This window comes from Pelecanus crispus, chromosome 8 (assembly GCF_030463565.1).
Source record: "Pelecanus crispus isolate bPelCri1 chromosome 8, bPelCri1.pri, whole genome shotgun sequence".
Lineage (NCBI taxonomy): Eukaryota > Metazoa > Chordata > Aves > Pelecaniformes > Pelecanidae > Pelecanus > Pelecanus crispus.
Window position 1 is genome coordinate 17,881,582 of NC_134650.1, and position 19,440 is coordinate 17,901,021.

Here is a 19,440-nt window from a genome sequence, read left to right on the forward strand (position 1 = left end):
CCTCCTTTTGCACCAAGGGGGGCTTCTCGGCGGCCTTCAAGCATCGTCGCAGAGATGCTGCATTGCGGCAATTTATCGATCACAGTAACCAAGACCAAACCTGAAAGCCATGAACAACATCTGCTTTTCCACCCTCCCTTCTCCCAAAAAAGCACTTTTGGTGACAGACATCATCTAAGATTCTAGTGGCAAAAGATGCAAAAGCAAATCTAAATCACCAATCTGGTGAACAAAGACCTTGTTCAGTATATGCTCCTACATCCCTTTATCACAGCCTTGCACAATGTTCTCTTCTATTTTACCCTCAAATAAATCCCAATCTCAGCCACAGTCTGGCACTTGCAAACCACAGATATCTTACACCACCTAGCACCGTGAAGACAAGACGGATGCGTGCAATTTTTAAAAATTAATGGCACTACTGGTTTTTGTTTCCTTTAATGGCTTTATGTAGCCACCTCATTTGATGCTCCTTCAACTGACCACGCTATTTTCTGAGGTATCCGTAAAATACTCGAGAGCAACATGGTGTATCACAATAAAGGTTTCTGGATGACCTTACAGCATTTTAAAATTTGTTTCTAAGGATCTGCAGATATCCTAAGTGTGGCCATCCATCACTCGTACATACCAAAACAATGCATTCGGATTATTCACCCCAAACCACAAGCTTAAGAAATAAATTCCATTTCAAAAGTATTGAAGCAGTTGACATGAAATTGCTTCATTTATGATAACCAAATTAACATAGAAATTGTGATTATTTGGCTTTACATTACTTTAAAATTGTTTCACACTTCCATCCTTAATGCAGCTCTTATATTTTCTTTTTTCTTAAACACAGAAATGGATATGCTACATAAAGAAAGTCTAATTTACACTAATCATATGCCTTTCTTTTTAAAGTTTTTGAAACTATTTCTCCTGATTTAACCATAACGTATATGCTCGTTTCATCATATATACTTACACACATATATACTTACACTATATGCATAACCTTGTGAACAGCAGGAAAAAAAAGACACTATTTGATTTCTAGATCAGAAGAAGCTTCTATCTATGCATTTTTTTCAGGTGCAGATGTAATTATCTATTTCACTTGCAAGCTAACTATCTACATATTGCTATTTTGTTTTCTAATTTATTACAGATACAATATTATTGTCCCAGCTAAAAATACTGGATAATGCTAATAATAAGTAATGCATAGTACCCCAATCCCAGCAGCTACAGTTTGAGGTTAAATATCTGGTACAATGCTTGAAGTGGCAGACCAATAATTCTGGTATACAGAGCTCCCATCGTAATTTTACTCTCTCTTTCCAGAGAAAACAGGCGTTTGAGTCCTCTCTCGTATAAAGACTGGCTACAGCACAGAGCCTTTGTCTATGTTGTTCTACCAGCACAGCAGAGGGACAAAAGCAACCTCTGGAAAAGACAAACCATCTATACCCCTACAGGTCATAAACAATACCTTTAATAGCACACAGAAAAAAAAGAAGGTAACGATTATGTGTTTTGAAACATTTTTTGAAATCATCGTTTTTTTGCTATTGTGGTGATTGACCCCAGAGCAAGCAGGAGTTCCTGTATTCACCACCAGTTTTGGACCCCAAACAGTGTCACAGAAGGGCTGAGGACGTCCTGGTGTATTTGATATTGATATGATGGAAACCTGTGCCACACAGGCACGTAGCCTCCTCCCCCAGCCAAAGAGGCATTATTAATGCTGATAAGATTACATCCAGCTACTGTCGTATTGTCATCCAGCTGCTTTGGAGAGTCATATAAACTATGAATTGCAAGTTATGACATAAAATGACTACTCATCTACCTTGAATTTGTTACTTTCCCTCAGAACTCTGTCATCACCTCAACTTCATCTGCAAGGAGTTTTATTCCCATCATAGTCTTTAGTGCAGCTTTTAGTTAAGGTGTTGAGCTGCATGTCTGCATTAAATATACAGTTGAGTGTCCTCTGGATTAAGTCATTCACATTCATTTGACTTTCAACAGTCAAAATGCTTGTTCTACATCCTTTATATTACTGATGAAGAAACTATATTAGTCAAAGGGGAGGGAGGGCAGGTCACAAGATGAGCAGAGCATGCAAATGAAACAATTAATACCATGGGCAAGAAGGTTTGCCAGAAATCTCTGTGTCTTATGGAGTTTTGACTTTGGAGTCTCTCGGAGCAGTGACTGCAGCACCAGTAAAGGGCTTACACTACACAAGCCATAAAACCGGGCTTCCTCAGAAACCATATTGGTCAGTGATTCATGAAACTAATAATTCTACCCTGGCACTGCTCTTATCTTGATAAGTTCTGCAGCCTGCACGGCTCCAGGCTATTCTTAAAAGGAAAAAAACCTCCAGTCTAATGGGAACAGGAAAGGAGAATGAGCACAGTGTTCAACTACTACATATGTTCCAGGAGGGGAAAAAATCCATCTTTTCTAAATATGTAATATAATTAGGCATCCACACTGATTGATAGAAATGTTCATCAATTTGCTGGGACATGCCTGGAATAATGCAGGATTGGCAAAATCATTGATCAATGAATTTATGCAAATATATTCTCCCCATAAAGAGAGAGTTACATTACATCTGTAACAGGCATCAGTGATTTTCAGAGGCCCTCTCTTGCCCGCTCTTATTTTATCTCAGCTGGTCTTTGATATAAAGCCTGTCACCACAGTGCCATCTGGATAGTGTTCCTTTCACTATGCTGTACTTCCAACCTCACATTTTGTAATATGTTATAGAACAAGGTTATCTCAGATTTCATTTCCATATCTTGAGCAATGACACCAGATCTCCCACCGACATGTATCAGCAAATAAAAACATTTCTTATCAAGCAACCATGTAAGCACTCGATCTTTCCTCCATCAATTCTTGATGCTAATTATGAATCTCATCTCACTCGGGTCCATTGGGGGTGCAGCAGCTTTCTACAAGTTCTCCAGAAAAAGCCATTTCTGTGGTTAACCTTATCTGCAACTGATTTATATAACAGAAACCTTGTAATAACAGCAGCCAGGTTCTTCAGGAGTGTTTCTCCTTCCCTTAAAGACCTACAGCGATACAGGAGGCAGGAAGAATGGGAAGGGTATAAACTACAGGACAGTGTAATAAGTAATGGAGTAAAGAAAAACGGAAATTATCATTTGTCCACTGATACCTCTATACTCTGGGTGCACCATTTCTCAATTGCCAAAACAACTGCTGTTCTTCCTCTGGCATAACTTGATTGCCTGTGATACAAGCTCAACATGGAAAATGGGGAATACTCTTAGAAAAGACAAACTCCTTGGTTTTCATGTAACTGGTAGATACTTCAATTACTCATATACTGCCAAGTGTTACTCCCTTCAGTTTTGTTTTTATGACACATATTATGTACATGCTGACTGATGAAATAACTAAATATTTTAAATTTTTTATTAATTTACATACATTTGAGGTAATATATACCCTTGGGTAAAAAAAACACAAAACAAACAACAACAAAAAAACCCCCCACAAACCCACAAAACCCAATCATTTTAATTTTACTGTACTCAAGTATGAGTAAGTAAAACGGCTACGCACAACATTTTAAACAGAAATCTCATTTTCATTATCGTATTTAGGTATTTTGGTATCAGTTCTAGGAACACAATTTACTGAGTTCAAATTTGATCCTGTTTGCCTCAACTTATCATAATTTCCAGCAAAATAGAGGAGGAAATCACATTTGTGTGGCATTTTCAGGCTTTCATTAAGCAATGACATCTTATATATTTAGAATTATGTCATGACTTTCACTCCCTAACTCTCCAGGTTGGGAAAGCAAATATAAATCTTCTATCTAGTTAAGACATGCCCAGAATAGCATTTTGCAAATAAGTAAAACTGACTATATAACTGAGTGTTCAGAATACAGAAGACAACCACAGGAACAATTAAATCCTGGCTGTAGCACAAAATAATGATTCATGTTCAGAAAAGTTCTTAGAAGTTTGCTAGGACAAAAGGTAGTGTGTATTATAAGCATACTCATCCATGACATCTCTAGCAGAAATAGCACAGATTACTAAACTTTTTATGAAACACAATCCTTTAAAACAGGAACATATTGGACTGAAAAAGGGAAAGCATGACTAATCCTACTGCACTTGTAAAATGCTTGACTGGATGTGTCAGACAATGCACAGAACAACTGGGAAACGCGGACCGCAAGTGGTCTGACAGATCACGCTCTGTCCTGCAGAACACGACTTGGTGCCGAACCAGAGCTCAAAAGAAACCAGCGCGTGGCACTTGTAGCTGTGTGCTTTTCTGGGCATTTGTCATGGAGCAGGAAGAAGAGTGAGGCAGGAATGTTTGGAGAGAGAAGGTTATATATACAAACACCAATAGAACAATTTTAATTTCTAAGACTCCTATTACTTTCATTTTAAGATTTTATGTGTTTTCATTTATGTTTACATTGTAGAATCTGAAAAACTAACTTTTTAAAAAAAGATCAAATATTTAGGGCTCATTTGGAATTGAAGTTGCAACTTAAAATTGCTGTGGATATTTGGGTGACTGTGCTTGCACTTCTTCAGTATTACTTGTGAGTGAATTATCATGATTTTTCACACTAGAGAGCATGAATGGTGGATTCCTGTGTGCGTAGTTTGTTGCTACAGACTCTAATGATAGAGTCAGTGCTCATTCATTTCAAAAAGCAGGTGAAACTCAGGAAGGAGGATTTTCAGGCTCAGAGATATTATATGAAAGACCTACAACACTTAACATGCCTAACAACAAACAAACCCCCAAATCATTCCATTCTAGCTCTGTACGGCAAGAACTCACTTGCTTTCTTTAATGGAATACTATCCACAGTCCTCCTAGGATTAGGTCTTGGTATGACAAAATCTTTTGGCTTTGGGAATTTTTTTTCCCAGAATATCGTCAATGAACAAAATATGTTCAAGCTCCAGTCCCTGTAGCTATCATTGTAAAGTAGGAGGAAAACCAGCTTTTGCAATATAAAACAAGGAAAACACTCCACCTAAGTTGCCAACAGTGATGCGTAATTCTTCCTGTCCTGTCCACATGGCACAACTGCCGTGTCACCACACAGTTTTCAAGCTACCCCAGCGAGGCAAAACAATAACAAATAAATTAAAAGGGGGTTTTGCTAAACTGAGTTCTATATCTTACTGATATACAAATCCTAAAAGCACAAGTATTGTTCAGCGCTTCCAGTCTAATGACAACAGCATGATCATTCACTCAATATTACTAGTTTATCCAGTTTGACAGCTTGTTGAACGACCTTGAAATTAATTCCTTTTATTTATGTATTGTAAGAGACTGAAGGTGAAATTCTGAGCTCTGAAAGAGTTTTATCTCCTATGCTTCATAATTTTGGACACTTGGAAATAAAGCTATGGACTAATTTCTAATCTACAAAGGATATGAACATAGTACTGCCACGCAGCATAAGGAATACTGGACAATTATTTTGAAGAATTCTTTGGGGTTTTTTTTGGTTTTGTTTCGTGAAGTTTTTTTAATAATCTTTAAATGTGCTTACAGCTACACTAATAAATATTTCTCAATAATACTGTTATTGCCAGGTATTGCCACAGGACATAACTAACAATTAAGCAGAGCAGACAATCTTCTACTGAAAATGACACTTCAGTCAGTGAAGGTTTCACACCAATTTTTTTCAACTTTTTTGTGCATTTCTATTCTAACAGGTCATAAGTCAGTTAATAACTTTTGCCACCCCTTTACAAATACATGTCCCTTTTACATTTTATTGCTGTTTCAGTGGTTGCACACACCTTTCTGTGTGTTGGAATGCAAGAACAAACCCACTGAAATATGCTTTATCATCTTACAAAACGGGGGAAAAAGTACGTCAACAAGAGAAATCCCTATTTTGTCAACAGATTAAACCCAAAACCTTCATGGGAAGCTGTACAGAAAATCTGATGTAAAAATGAACAAAACTAGCCCCAATACAAAACTACCAAGAAAGGATGTTTAAGTAACCATGTAATTTCTGCATGCCATTTCTCAGACATTATTTTCACCTTGCTGCAGGGGCAAAGACAATCAACAGAAGCCACCAAAGCACTTTATACTCAACATTTTTGCAGCTTTTTAACCCAAAACTCAGAGTCACCAGTAGCACTTGGCACCTGCATTATGGTCTACATAGTTCAGATCATAGGATCAGGGACGCCTTTTGGGACATCTGAAACACGGAAGCTCATAAACAAAAAAGTGACCAAAAGACAGTGTTCGTATTAGGAACCGCAATCAGTGCCTTGGTCTGACCCAAGCTTCAGCTGGAGTTAGGAACTCACTGGAGCATTTCAAGTACTGAAATTAGTCACAAATTTCAGTCTTGTTTTCATCTCTGCCTCTGTGCTATTTGTTGGTACAGAAAATTATTCATAACATAGGAAAAAGAAAATAAAAGTAGTAAGTGAAAACAGCTTGCCTGATAAGCAGAAATAAGTAACATGGACTATGGAGTGCTCTTCTTGTTGAAGGATAACTGCACAACTTCCTTCTGTTCCTACATCTACCAAATCACCAAAATCGTTGTACCCATGATTTTGAGGAATTAATGGTGAATGAAAGTGCAATCCAGAAACCAAAAGGCTTTTGAAGAAAGTGTTCTTAATTTTATTTTTTTTTTTTTTTTGAGTTATGTTAAGCATTTTGTCTCTGCCCTGAGTTCTCTACAGAATTTAGAATTCTGTGGACAGGTGCGTGTGCAGAGAAAACATGCAGAAATGTAAACGTTTGATATCAGAAAGGTCACAATATTTCAGTAAGATAACAAAGAAATATATTATTTGGTCCCCTTGCAAACTGTTCAAACAGATAATTAGATTAATTTTTGCCAGAATTCTGAAATATTTTCTACGTGTTGCATTACAGGTTAAAATATATCTGCATAAAATATATAGCAGGTCTGAAATGATGAAATTTGGTTTCACTTGTTAATAATCTTTGGTGGTTCAAATCACTTTAATGTTTTAGCATTTATGACTGGTTTACAACTGAAGATATGATATTCTCTGGGGCATTAAACCAAATTTATTTCGATAGTGAGATTTAAATGCTCAAACTTTCTCTGAAATAGAACTTGGAAAAAAATTCAGATTAGGTTGGAAATATAAAACTCACATTGCATGACTGCAAGAAAAATACGTTTAGAAATAGACACTATCAATCCATTTTCTCAATTTTTAGAATTAAGATTGATTTTTCCTGTAGCAGTATGCCTGTGCTGAAAATTAAAACTGCATTGATGAACTGATTATGATGTATCTTATATATCCTCCTCTTCTCCCACCCACAAATAACTGCCATAGAATTAACCAATTAAAAGCAGAGAGGTAAATAAACTAATCCAACATTTACTACATCCTGGAGAGAAGGAATGCATTCCCAGCAACTTTTTCAGAGCCTGCAGAACTCAGTACATTACAAAAAAGGTTCCATTTACTGTCCAGCCTATTTTAGTCAATGTTATAGCACGGTCTACTGTTCCTGGAGAACTGATTCACTCTCTGCGGATATGGAAAATTGGTCCATCAAAAAAAAAAAAAAGTCTATTTCACAGGAGTTCATGATTTTTTTCTTTTCTTCCTTTCTTTCACCACACAGTAGACTTTTCAATCTGACAGACAAGTAAAACTTCATAGTGGTAACACATTACTTTTCCTGAAAAGTGCTATTAATATAGAACTCCAAGTACTCTTGATAACGTAAGTTCCCAGGTGAGAAATTCTGCAGATACCTACTGTTAGCTCAATACGAGCAACACACACACTATCTGATCAATATCAATATCCCAGCTGGGGGGAGAGAGAGAGGCCAAAGGTATCTCGGATGCCTGTGACAGACAAACATGCACAGCCACCACTCCCAGGTCCCTCAGAAAGCTGAACTTGCTTCTGCTCATGGCAGAAACTGATGGCAAAACTCCTCTGAGCATCAGTTCGAGGTGGGTAGAGCCCTTGGGGAAGAATTCCCAATATTGTCACATGCATATTCAAAAGCACCGTGGTACGTGGCACAGCGCTGTCTATAAAGCCCGTTGTATTGCCTGTTCTCAGAAGCAAAGGCAATGCCTTGAGTCTGCTGAATCTCCAGGAGCCAGGACTGTGTGAGGCAGGTGCTTACTTTAACCATGTACCGTTTGCTGTTTCATACGCTGTAATTTAAGGGCAAGCTTTTCAGCAGTCTGAGCAGGCCTTCCCTGCTGTATTTAAGTGTATACCGTTTCAGTACTGGACCAGTATTAACTCCAGTTCAGATGTTGAGGGTTGGAATGTTGGAGGGGTGCCCCCTGGCTCCCTCTCCATTTTGGCTTAGGATTGTGTGCTTTCACAACTATTAATACTTTCAGCCTTGCAGTATTAACTTTCAGGTAACAGGGAAAGCTTTATATCAGTTCATGTTGTCAAAACCTATTCCAGAAAAGGTCTCTAAGTGAACAAGTAACTGTTAGTAATAAGCAAATTATCTGCTCAGATACTGATTCCTGGGTAATATTGGATTTTACATTACAATGATGGTGCTCTAAATCTAATGTGCTTTTTCTCTGTTAGAGTCAGCTTTCACTGTCAAATCCTTTTTTTCTTTTTTTGGTCTGTGCTGCAGCTTTAACAGCTGATGTGTAAAGTTTGTGGTACGTGAAGAGCACAACGTGGTGTTATTTCAGCCCTCAGAGAAGGATCCTCCCCAAAAGCCAATGACTGCACTGAACAAGCCTGCCAAACGCCCGTCTCTCCTCCCTCTTACATGCCAAACACCTTTTAAACAGCTTTTTGTCTAGGGCAATAGTCAGATATCTCATAATATTGTTCCCCACGAACCTGTTACCCATCCACTACTCGACATTACGCAGACCTGGCCAGGTTTCTGGCTGCAGAGCGTACATCGGACGCACTTTGAATACTGCTGAACCCCATCTGTTCCACGCAGCAGTGAGCACGGCAATATCCCTGATCCTCAGGAGCGGTAGCAGAGAAGTCATCTATTGTGGTTTAATTAGCAGTAACCCCAGCCTGGGGGAAGTGTGAGATTTCACTTTGCTACCTATGCCACCGTTCTGAGGTGGGAAGGAAGGCTATCAAGCCCCGAGATTCACTCAGCACTGCAGCACGGGGAGAGCCACCCCCCCACCACCCCAGCACAGCACCAAGTCAACTCACAGGATCTCCAGGTCGCGCAGGGCTCGGAAGGCTCCATCTTCGATGCAGCTGATCTGGTTGTTGTCCAGTTGCCTGCAGAAAGGAAGGGAGAGGATGAAGGCTGGCTGGTACGGGCAGAGCTGCCTCGGAGCGCCAGGTTGGGGGCTTCCCCGTCACAGAGGTGTCCCTCCACCCCCTCGCAGCGCCTGCTCGCCACCCGGCGCAGGGCTGCTCAGCTGCCACACTGCTCTGGCTCTGCTCGCTGCTGTCTGACAGCGCTGCACGCTACCGCACACTGAAGCCTGTCAGGTCTCAGTAAATATTAATTGCGCCTTTTTTTTTTTTTTTTTTTTAAAGGCAGAAGGGAGTAATTTCATTACATTAGGGCATCCAATCCATTATGAGCTTTTACCGTCATGTCACTGAAACAATTTCATTAAGCTAAAGGCCTGTAAATCATTGGAGGTCACTGTGCTGCCCTCCGTGACCTCCCAGAATGCATTTTTTTTCTTTTACTGGAAGTTGGAGTCCTCTGTCCTGACAGTACTAAATCTCCAGGCTTTATCTGCCCAAGAGCTGTGAGAGTGCGTAGGGAATATACCAATTCCAAATTAGACTCAACTAATCTAATTTTATAGTCTTTTTATTATTCTAAGCACCAAATGTCTGTGGTGGTTCGATGCCTCTCTGCATTGTTACTGGTCCCATCTGGTAGCCCGTTCTATTGAAAGATTTCTGACTAAATACAGATTCTGTCTAACTGCATCAGGGAGAGCAATCCAGTGACAGAAAGCATTATACACACGTACACTTAAAACACCATTTTACTTCGAAATGTGTAATTTAATATTTGGATGGTGGAGTTCTCTCATTTGTCTCCCTGCACACGCATAATTTAAATACATTTTACAATATATGTGGATACGGCAGTACAGCTACATCTGTCTCTTTTCCTTAGAAAATTAAAGTTATAAGTTGTAATTTAAAATTCAGTGATTGCATTTTCCGACATCTGATCCTTGAAATTTTACACTTAAATAAAATTATGTACCTACCCATGCACAAGTACAATATCTGCATTTCATAAAAAAATGCATGCAGGCTCCCAACTCTGTAATATACTGCCCTTTGCATAGCATATACTTTAGATCTGGTGAGGGAGGGGCCATTTGTCCTATGTGTGTAAAGTATCATGAACAAAGATAGCAAGATTGCATTGCAGTTTCTGGTTGCCATTACAAAATAATAAATATATACACAGAGACAGCAAATATATTACACCTGTCCACAATATACTTGCATAGTTTTACCAACTTCTTTCCAATTATTTGCTGTACCTGATTTCAGGTCTAAATATAGACATTTGTCACAACTTCCGTATTATAGAAGAATAAAGCACAGAGCACTACAGTATAATTACAAAACAAAAAAACAAACCCAAGTCTCTTTGGGGTAAAGAGCAGAAGGCAATGCAAAGGTTTAAATGAAGCAACAGCAAATATAATCTTTATGCACCCCTTTAAAGATTGAGTTTGATCTACTAACATTGAACATCTTGAATATGTATATATTTGAAGACTATGGGAAACTTATCCTTCATAATGTAGACTGGTGTTGATGAACATCAGGTTTTTTTATGATTTACAGTACATGAAAAAACATACACACTATAAGGTCTACTAAAAAGCTTAGCAAGCATAAAGCCCAGCTAAGGTTTCTCACAGCTCTCATAACTTTGGAGAACATGCTGAATTTGGCAAAACTTCAGCGATGTCTCCTATACTGACAGATACTGGGATGTACAATCATCCAAAATGGATTTTTCTGGAACATAAGAGTTCATGCATAGTATATATACCTAGGTATACAAGTGTGTGTATATATACATATTTCTTTATATTCTCTCTGCTTCTCCCACCACCTAGCATGCTTCTCCCACCACCTAGCAAAGATGCTAAAAACTATGTATTTTTGACTGCTGGGAGGACCAGTGGCTGCTGAGCGGCTTTTTCCGAGATCCCTGTTTAATTGTGTGGGTTGTTAAAAATTTTTTGCTCAAACAGAAAGGATAGTGGATTTCAGACAGAATAAACTTCAAATGAGTTAAATATAACACCAGTTGCATGACTAAGTACTTTACACTTCAGTTGGCTTTATTAAGCATAAAGTTGGCACATGCTAGCATGACGAAGAGAAAGCAGGCATAACTTGAGAATCACCTCTCTTCTTCTATAGGAAATACTATATATTGCCTATTTTTATTTGAGTTATACTATAGTATTGGTTTTTCTGCCCAATACACTAAAATAAGCAAATAAACCCAGTGTGAGAGTTGCAAAGCCTTCCGATTAAAGCGCTTCACCGTGTATTTTTTTTTAAAAAAAAGCTACTCTCATAGATTGATTTTTGTTGAAAAAGTGCAATGACAATCTTAATCATATTTCCATAGGTCCAGTCATGCTAGCGCTAATAACCAAGTTGAGTCCGTGTGATTAATCCATAGGACCACAGCATGGGAAACCTCCAGACGCCCAGAAAACATGCACTTAGCAGGATAGTCAGTAAATAGGGAAAATATTCATTCAAGATACACGCTGATTCTGCCTGCCCTATAAACTAAAGCTGCACTGTCTCTGGGAGACACCCACACATTTAATGCTTCTTTGTAACAGACAGAGCTCATGTCTCCTGATATCTATCACACCAAAACATTCACATATGTGTTTAGGTCTAAGCATGAGAATTTATTTTCAAAAGGAATAGAACTATTAGCTGTCTTAAAATTAGGCATGACTGTGTTTAAGACCCTTCACTTCCCCATTTATTTCTCAATGTGTAAAGATGGAAATTCTATTTCTTTGCATCTGTGCAGCACCCTGGTGAGTGGTTAAGCAGAGACTAGAGATTTGAGAGTTTAAAATCTGAACAACATTTTCCTGCCAAGACAATGTGTTAGTTTAAAGTTTTGAGAAAACTTCAGGTACAGCCTTACAGAAAGGCAAAGACAGGTGTTCAACACATACTTTTATACCCATGAAGACAAAATAAAAATCTTGTGATGTGGGCTAGCAGCCAGATCACATACTCAACGTGGGTAAGCTGTGCATGCAGCTCTTCAACACACAGAATAGACATGCCTAACATCTGTTGAGAAGAACATCTTACCTGAATAAAACTAACCATATATAGAGAAAGAAAAAATTCAACTTAAAAAAAAAAAAGGGGAAAAAAAAAATCAGTATTTCAGAACCGGTAGCACATACATTTCCTTGAGGAACATGCGACGCTGCTCTCATTTCTTCATCACTGCCTTCTGTATGGAGCACTCACACACACGCGGAGCACTGCTACCCGAGACACAGATCAGCTGCTCCAGGCTTACAGGTAAATTTAAAAACAGGTCTCAGCCAGCAGAAGCATTTATTCAGATTTAATTGCCATCTCTGTTTGTCAGCGTTCATACACTTTCTAGATCTTTTTTCTCCTCAATATTACAAACAGGATGTTATGCATGCAATGGTGTAATGTAATGGTCAAAAAAGGTCAGACAACGCAAACTCAGGTTTAAGACACAATTTTGAGATGAACAAAGTCACTTTTTATACCTCTGTTTACTCCCGCCTTTTGAAGGAATGCAGCAGTAAGCTCAGACTTTATCTAAAACTACCAAGTGATTCAACTGCCTCTGAAGAAAATAAGGGTTCTTACGCAGAAAAAGTGAGCCTCTGTATTTAAAAGAGGCTAAAGGGTGAACGAAATCACAATAACTGAGCTATGTGAAACAGCCGTACAACACGTATAGCACATTATAAGAGCTACAAGCCAAGGCATGAACAAATAGACACCTCCAAACTTTGAACTTCCAGGTTTTTGCTAAGTTAGATAGCTATCTAACTTTTACTTGGGTTAAAGTGTTTGGGTTCAATGCCAAATCTCTCAGGCATTAGACACAAAGCACTAGACTTGGGCTCAGTGACGTTGTCAGAAGGGTTCTTGCTCCAACGTCAGTGAGCTGAGACTCCAGCCTGGGAAACCCAGCAGCTCACGTGTGATTGAATTACCTACTCTGACCTCACCTAAAAGGCTCCAGGGATCCGAGAATCTCCGTGACAGGCAATTAGCAACCAGACAATACTAACAGATACAAAGAGCAATACCAGAAGATCTCAGAGAATGGAGCAAAACGCTCCAGCAAGAAAATATTGAATGGGTATATGGGATTTAGGGGAAGCGTGACACAGAAAAATGCTTATAAACAATGTGAGAATTTATAAAACCATTTGGAGAAAAAGGCATCTTTCATACGGTAGAGCTATAATACATAATGCCATATGTATTATTATAAACTGACTCTAACCATGACTCAATAGCTAGTCTCAGTTTTTATTAAAAAGCAGGAAAATTATGTGGCTAAATTATATGCAACTGATTGGTCATTGTCTGTCTTTAAAATTAAAAAACCCAAAACTTACACACAATCACCTTTCTACGAAATGAGAAATAATGCTAATAGGTTTATATCACTGGACAGTCTATGGTTTGGCCGAGACACCACTTTAACTGTTTAAAACAGTTCCTCTGACATAGTATAACTCCAGCTTATCCATTTAGATTTGTACATTATCTATCATACATGAGAGTTAAATTTCAAATAACATTTGGAAGGAATAGGATTTTACAATGTTGATATTCTTTTGCCATTTGAAATAATCCTTTAAATACTGAGGCTTGGAGGTTTTTCTGACAACAGTAAGGAATATTTAGTTTTCAAATGCATTTGAGAGATAAAACTCCCTAGCAACAAAGCTGATAAAAATTATATCATGCTACTAGATTTAAAAAAAAAAAAACCCACCACAAAAAACACACCACCACAAAACACAAACCCCAAAACTGTTCTAAAGTAGTAAAGAATTTAATTAATCCAGGGTGAATTTTTCCGAAACCAAAATAACCTATTCTTTTACTAATATTAGAAGTTAGTTAATGTTTAAGACATTACATTTATATTACTAGCAGTCTTTCTTCATAGTACACCAACTAACCTAATACCATATATAAGAGTGTTCAATATTTTTTCTGTAATTAGCCATACTCACATTCATGAAGAAAAGGTCTTTCAAGCATCAACATCTCACAATAATGAACTATTATAATCGGTGTTTTGTACTTTATTTGTTTCAGTGAGGGATTTTTTTTTTCCATTTACAAACACTACCGAGCCCACTGCAGAGCTCAAGTGTTGATCTGGGTTTTGATTATAATGTGACACTAGTTTAATTACTATAACCGCTTTCTATATGTTGTCTAGAATCTAGTTAAATATTTAAATAAAAGCCTGTATTAACAAGTACTGTAATAAGTACTTTTCAGATTTCCTTGTTTCTCATATTTTACTTGTTTAGCATAAAAAGAAGTGTTAGAATAGTTGCATATTTAAGAAAGTTCTACTGTTACAGATATGAAATTACTACTGTTATAGGTATCTATTGTTATAGATCCGAGATTAAGCAAGAGCCATTTCCTCGTTAATAAAAGACTTGCATATTTAACCAGAAGTATCCATATTAAAGGTATTGTATTACTGAAGTATATAAAGGAATTTTCAAAAGCCATTTAACAGGAAGGTAAATTCACTCTGACTTATTATAAAATTGCTATAACAAAAATGAATTTTGTTAATTACATCTCCAAAAGAACTTCAGTTTGGACAACGTTTTCCCCAAATCTTTTCCATTTTTTTTTCTAATACAAAATGCTGGGTCTATGCCATCGCTTTCCGGTAAAGTTTACACCCTAGTACTGAAGCTCCTCAATAACCTGTAAGAGTTAGAGACACACTCTATAACATTTATTGTCCAGCCTCCAAACCAGTCCTTATATAACTTTGAGAATGTTAAAATTTCAAAGGAAAATGACACCAATACATCTATGCAAAATTTGTCACCTACCAAACTAAAGTCCTTATCCTTAAATTAAATTGATAAGGAAGCATCATAAATGGTACTAGATGGTCCTTTGAAGTAATACTAAATTCAAGTAAATTGAAATAATATAAAGTTATTTCAAAGAAGCTTTTAATGCTTTTTTCATGTTTAATTTTTACTCTTTATTGATGCTTTACTAAAATCATTCTCTAAGAGCTTGCTTGTATTAGAAAATTTAAAGAATTGATACATTAAATTCAACATTAAAATAATTCTCAAGTGGAGTAAATCGGTGGTGCAAAACACAAATGACAGAACTGCTGTGATCAAGCTGAAGTCTCCCTCTGGGATTTTTACAAGTGTTCCAAAATTTCTTTTTTTTTTTCCTTTTATGTTTCCTAAAGACGTGGTTTTGCCAAAAGCTACAGTTGAAGCGTTGTGCAAAAACAGCTCACCTACTTGAAATAATTGGGCACAGTCATATTGTCTGTCTTCAGTTTTCATACCCAACCTGTGTTGCCAGGATATTAAATGAGGGAGGGATATCTAATTTGGAGGGCAAGAGTTGCTTATAAATAATTACTCTGCAGACTATTCAAAAGTATTAAGTATTTACGTTCTTTTTTATTACATTAACTCACAATTCAAAATGTTACTGTCAAAAAATAGATATCGTATTAGCTTAATGCAAAACTTAAGCGGCAAATGAACATGTAGACTACTCCTGCCTCTTCTCACAAGGATAAATACACACAAACCCAAGATTTCCTTTCAATAAGAGGGGATTTAGAACAATTTTTTTTTTTCTTTTTTTAACTCTCTCTGGTTGCTGATGTAACAAATAGTGCATACCAAGCACAGAAATGGCTGTCTCCATAGCAATTGGGGCAGGTTTTGCGGTTTCCCTAGTTACTCTTGACTGATAACCATCTGTTGTTCTCCTCTGCCATAGCCCCAAAGGGGAAAAGGGGAAGAAATTGAGGAAGATAAAATGGGTGTTAGAGAATATGAAAGTTATTTGCCATAGTGGTTTTTACATTTTCAGAAGGTTTGCACTTACTTAAATCTTTGTTTTATTTATTGTTATTTTCAGTTGACAAGTATCAAATACCACATGTAAAGAAAAGTTCTAATTCCAAAATGTTATTAATCATTCACCTTATTAATAGGAAATCAAACTAGGGAATCATATTAGGAACATTAATAGGAAATCATATCATTAGGGATGTTACTATGTAAATGTGGAAAATCTGAAACTAAGGCACTTATATAGAAAAAAATATGCAGATATTTAATCTAAATAATTAGTAAAAATTTGTAATGTACAAAGAGCATGGGGTAGAGGTGCAGAAGGCTAGCATCCACCTAGCTGCTGCAGGTGGAATAGGATCACTAAGCAACTGCTCCTTTCCACCCCTGACCTGCAGTAACAGCTGGAAGTTACCTCTGTTTACAAGTTTGTGGCCATCACTTGCATCAAACCTTGAGTCCCTTCGTCCCCTTCAGCGTGCCTGTGGGGTGCTCTAACAAAGGGACAGCGTGCCCTCAGGGACCGGGCTCCCCATGCCTGCATCCTTCCTCGCGGACAGCAGCCCCTGATGGCCCTGCTGCCCAAGTCATGCATCAAGATGCGTACTGTAAGCAAGGTCAATGTTTACATAGGCTCATGTACCATCATGGTATTACTTACATGGAACTAATAGCACATAAGTCATGCTAATTTTGAAGGAAGTATAAATAAGCCTCCACAGGCTAGCTGTTACGGCAGATCAATACAGCAGCATGCAACTGGGGTTTGCGTTTTTTTCCTTGAAAATGATTCTGTGCGTACGTTCCCTGTAGTAACAAATTCATTACAGAACCAAAATTTAAAAAAGAAAGACAACGAATGCTTCATCTCTTAATATTAAAATTTCTATCAGCTGTCAAAGACAGACAAAATTTGTTTGGAGCTACCAGTATTTCTAAAACGTGGCTTCAGAAGGCCAGAGGGCTGCAAGAAACTCTAGAGCAACACAACAAGGCAGGGTCATTGCTCCGCTGGTTCTTACCCACAGCGCAGGACAGGAGACGTTCTGGACACGGATGACATTACTGCTGCCCCGAGGACACCACCGAAGGGCTTCCCTGGGGCTGCCCGCGTGCCCAGCTCCCGCCAGCGGGAGCCCAGGCAGCACAGGGCTGCGCAGAGCTTATCGAGAGAAAGGGCTAAAGATGCCCACGTGCGCTGTCAGGATAAAGAGTGGGATGTAGCAAAGCAAGGTGGTTATTTAATAGGATTGCTTAGCGAAAATCGTTTCAATTCTGGTGTTTCATTGTTTACACAGTTTTATTATTAATAATTTACTAAATTCAGCTTTGAGAGGAAAACTGGGGCTCTCATGACTTTAGGAGGCCTAGACTTTTTCAGCAAATGTGAAAATTACATGACAAGATAGAGGCTGTGGCAGAGAGCAAATGTAATAGACCTCAGCAATTAAGCGAAGGTAAACGCGCCCAAGGGCCAGACACCAGAAGCACCTCCTTTACACAGTTAGGGAGATGACGGAGCAAAAAGGAATCTTGACATTTGATCTCCAGACATCTGTCCCCTTTGAAATCACATATTACATTAGATTAATTCTATCACCCGCAGTCATACAATGACTTGAGATATGTTTTCTAGCTCTTAAGACAAAAATTAGGAGGAAATAGTACCAAAACAGTAAATGTTGTGAGTAAAGTCACAGCAGAGCGTCAGCCTTGTTACATGGCTGGTAAATTTGGGCAAACCAATAAAGATTCGTATGTTTTGGTGACCTTTTTTTTTAAATTAGAAAATTAATATTAATACATAGTGGATGAATACCCAAACAATTAACGTCTTGCACTTATGAACTGTAGTATCTTAGTATAACACACCAATTAATTTTTCGATCAGATCTTGGTTTATCACACTGTCTTAAAAAAACAAAAATGGCCAATTAATGCTAGAGAGGGAAGAACAGTTTGGGGTATCTCAGTGACACATTTTGGTTTGGGGGATTACTGTTTTTTTGGGTTTTTTTTTAATATGGTTGTATTCAGTTCCTCAATATCCAAGAAGTGCTAAAATAATAACTAAAACCCACAGTCACTGGAGCATAGTTAGTGAACACTACACATTGCAACATGCTGCATTAGTTTTACATCATTCTGATACGGGTTTCCAGTACTAATCCTGCTTAGCACAGGCTCAGAAGCTTTTCTACAGGGTTCCAAAGAGCAGGCCATTTCATCTTTAATACAGCTGTAGGCTCTGATTTTAGGATGAGTAAGTGGCACTCCAGATGATGAAAGGGGGTGTGTGTGTGGTGCTTCCAGGTTTTTTGTTTGGTTTTGACTCTTTTCTCTTATACTGATCTGGCAACAGCAACTCGCCTTTGAGATGTGGAGTTTAAATTATTCTAGTAATTTCCACTGTAAAATTGGCCACTGAAAAATAACCAATGAAAAATAAGTGTTTTCAATTACTTTAAGACAAGGAGCCATTTGGCTTAGCTACAGCTTTCTTTTGTTCACTGCTATCCGTCTGGGCATTATCAAAGTCAGAGATTTTGTTTTTAACACGCAAATGCTCCTGAATGGCTGAGGTCCACATGCAGCTCTAAATTCTGACTCCTCACTCTGATTACATGTTTCTCTGCTTCACAGGTATGTGACTTCTCAGGCCTACTGAAAAAGACCAGCTGACCCACGTCCATCATATAACTATGCCCTAAGGCTGTTGCCCTCTTACTGATATAGAACAAGGCCAACAATGGATACTATAAAAATATTTGAGATTTGTTTTCCACTTGTTGCTTCGATGCACATGCAACATCCCAATCCTCTGTTTTTAAGAGTCTTCGTATTTGTCATTTCTTATTATCCCATCTCATTTTGTAAGTCAGACTTTTGGTTGATCTATAATCAATACTAGATAAGCATATGGGCAAGTTTAGATGTGTCGGTGCTACGGGTGGGAGAGAGACCTTAGAATTCATTGTCAAGCTTCTGAGCTTTTAAGACTTTTACATCAAACTTCATTCTCACTACTCAAGGCAATGAATTCAAGTTCCACATCCAAATTGCCACTGGAATTACTTCTTGTGGTTACAGTTCTGACTATATACTTCATATATCCATTCAAATAAGCACTAAAAGCTGCCATTTTGTTATTGTTACAAAGTGGGGTATCCTCAGCAAACACTCAGAGTGTAAAAAAGAAACCAGCATTTCCAAATCAGGGAAGATCCTTCAGTGAAAAAGCAGTGACTGTCTGAGAGTGGCTCCAGGACTGG

General features: G+C 38.0%; 1 protein-coding gene across 1 annotated transcript in view; it reads right to left on the reverse strand.

Moving 5' to 3' along the window:
• The window catches only part of SLIT3 (slit guidance ligand 3), a 549,457-nt gene that overhangs the window by 226,230 nt on the left and 303,787 nt on the right, over positions 1–19,440 (reverse strand). The window contains exon 6 of the mRNA XM_075714742.1: positions 9,234–9,305. Coding sequence (XP_075570857.1) covers positions 9,234–9,305 — 72 coding nt within the window. The remainder of the gene's footprint in view (positions 1–9,233; positions 9,306–19,440) is intronic.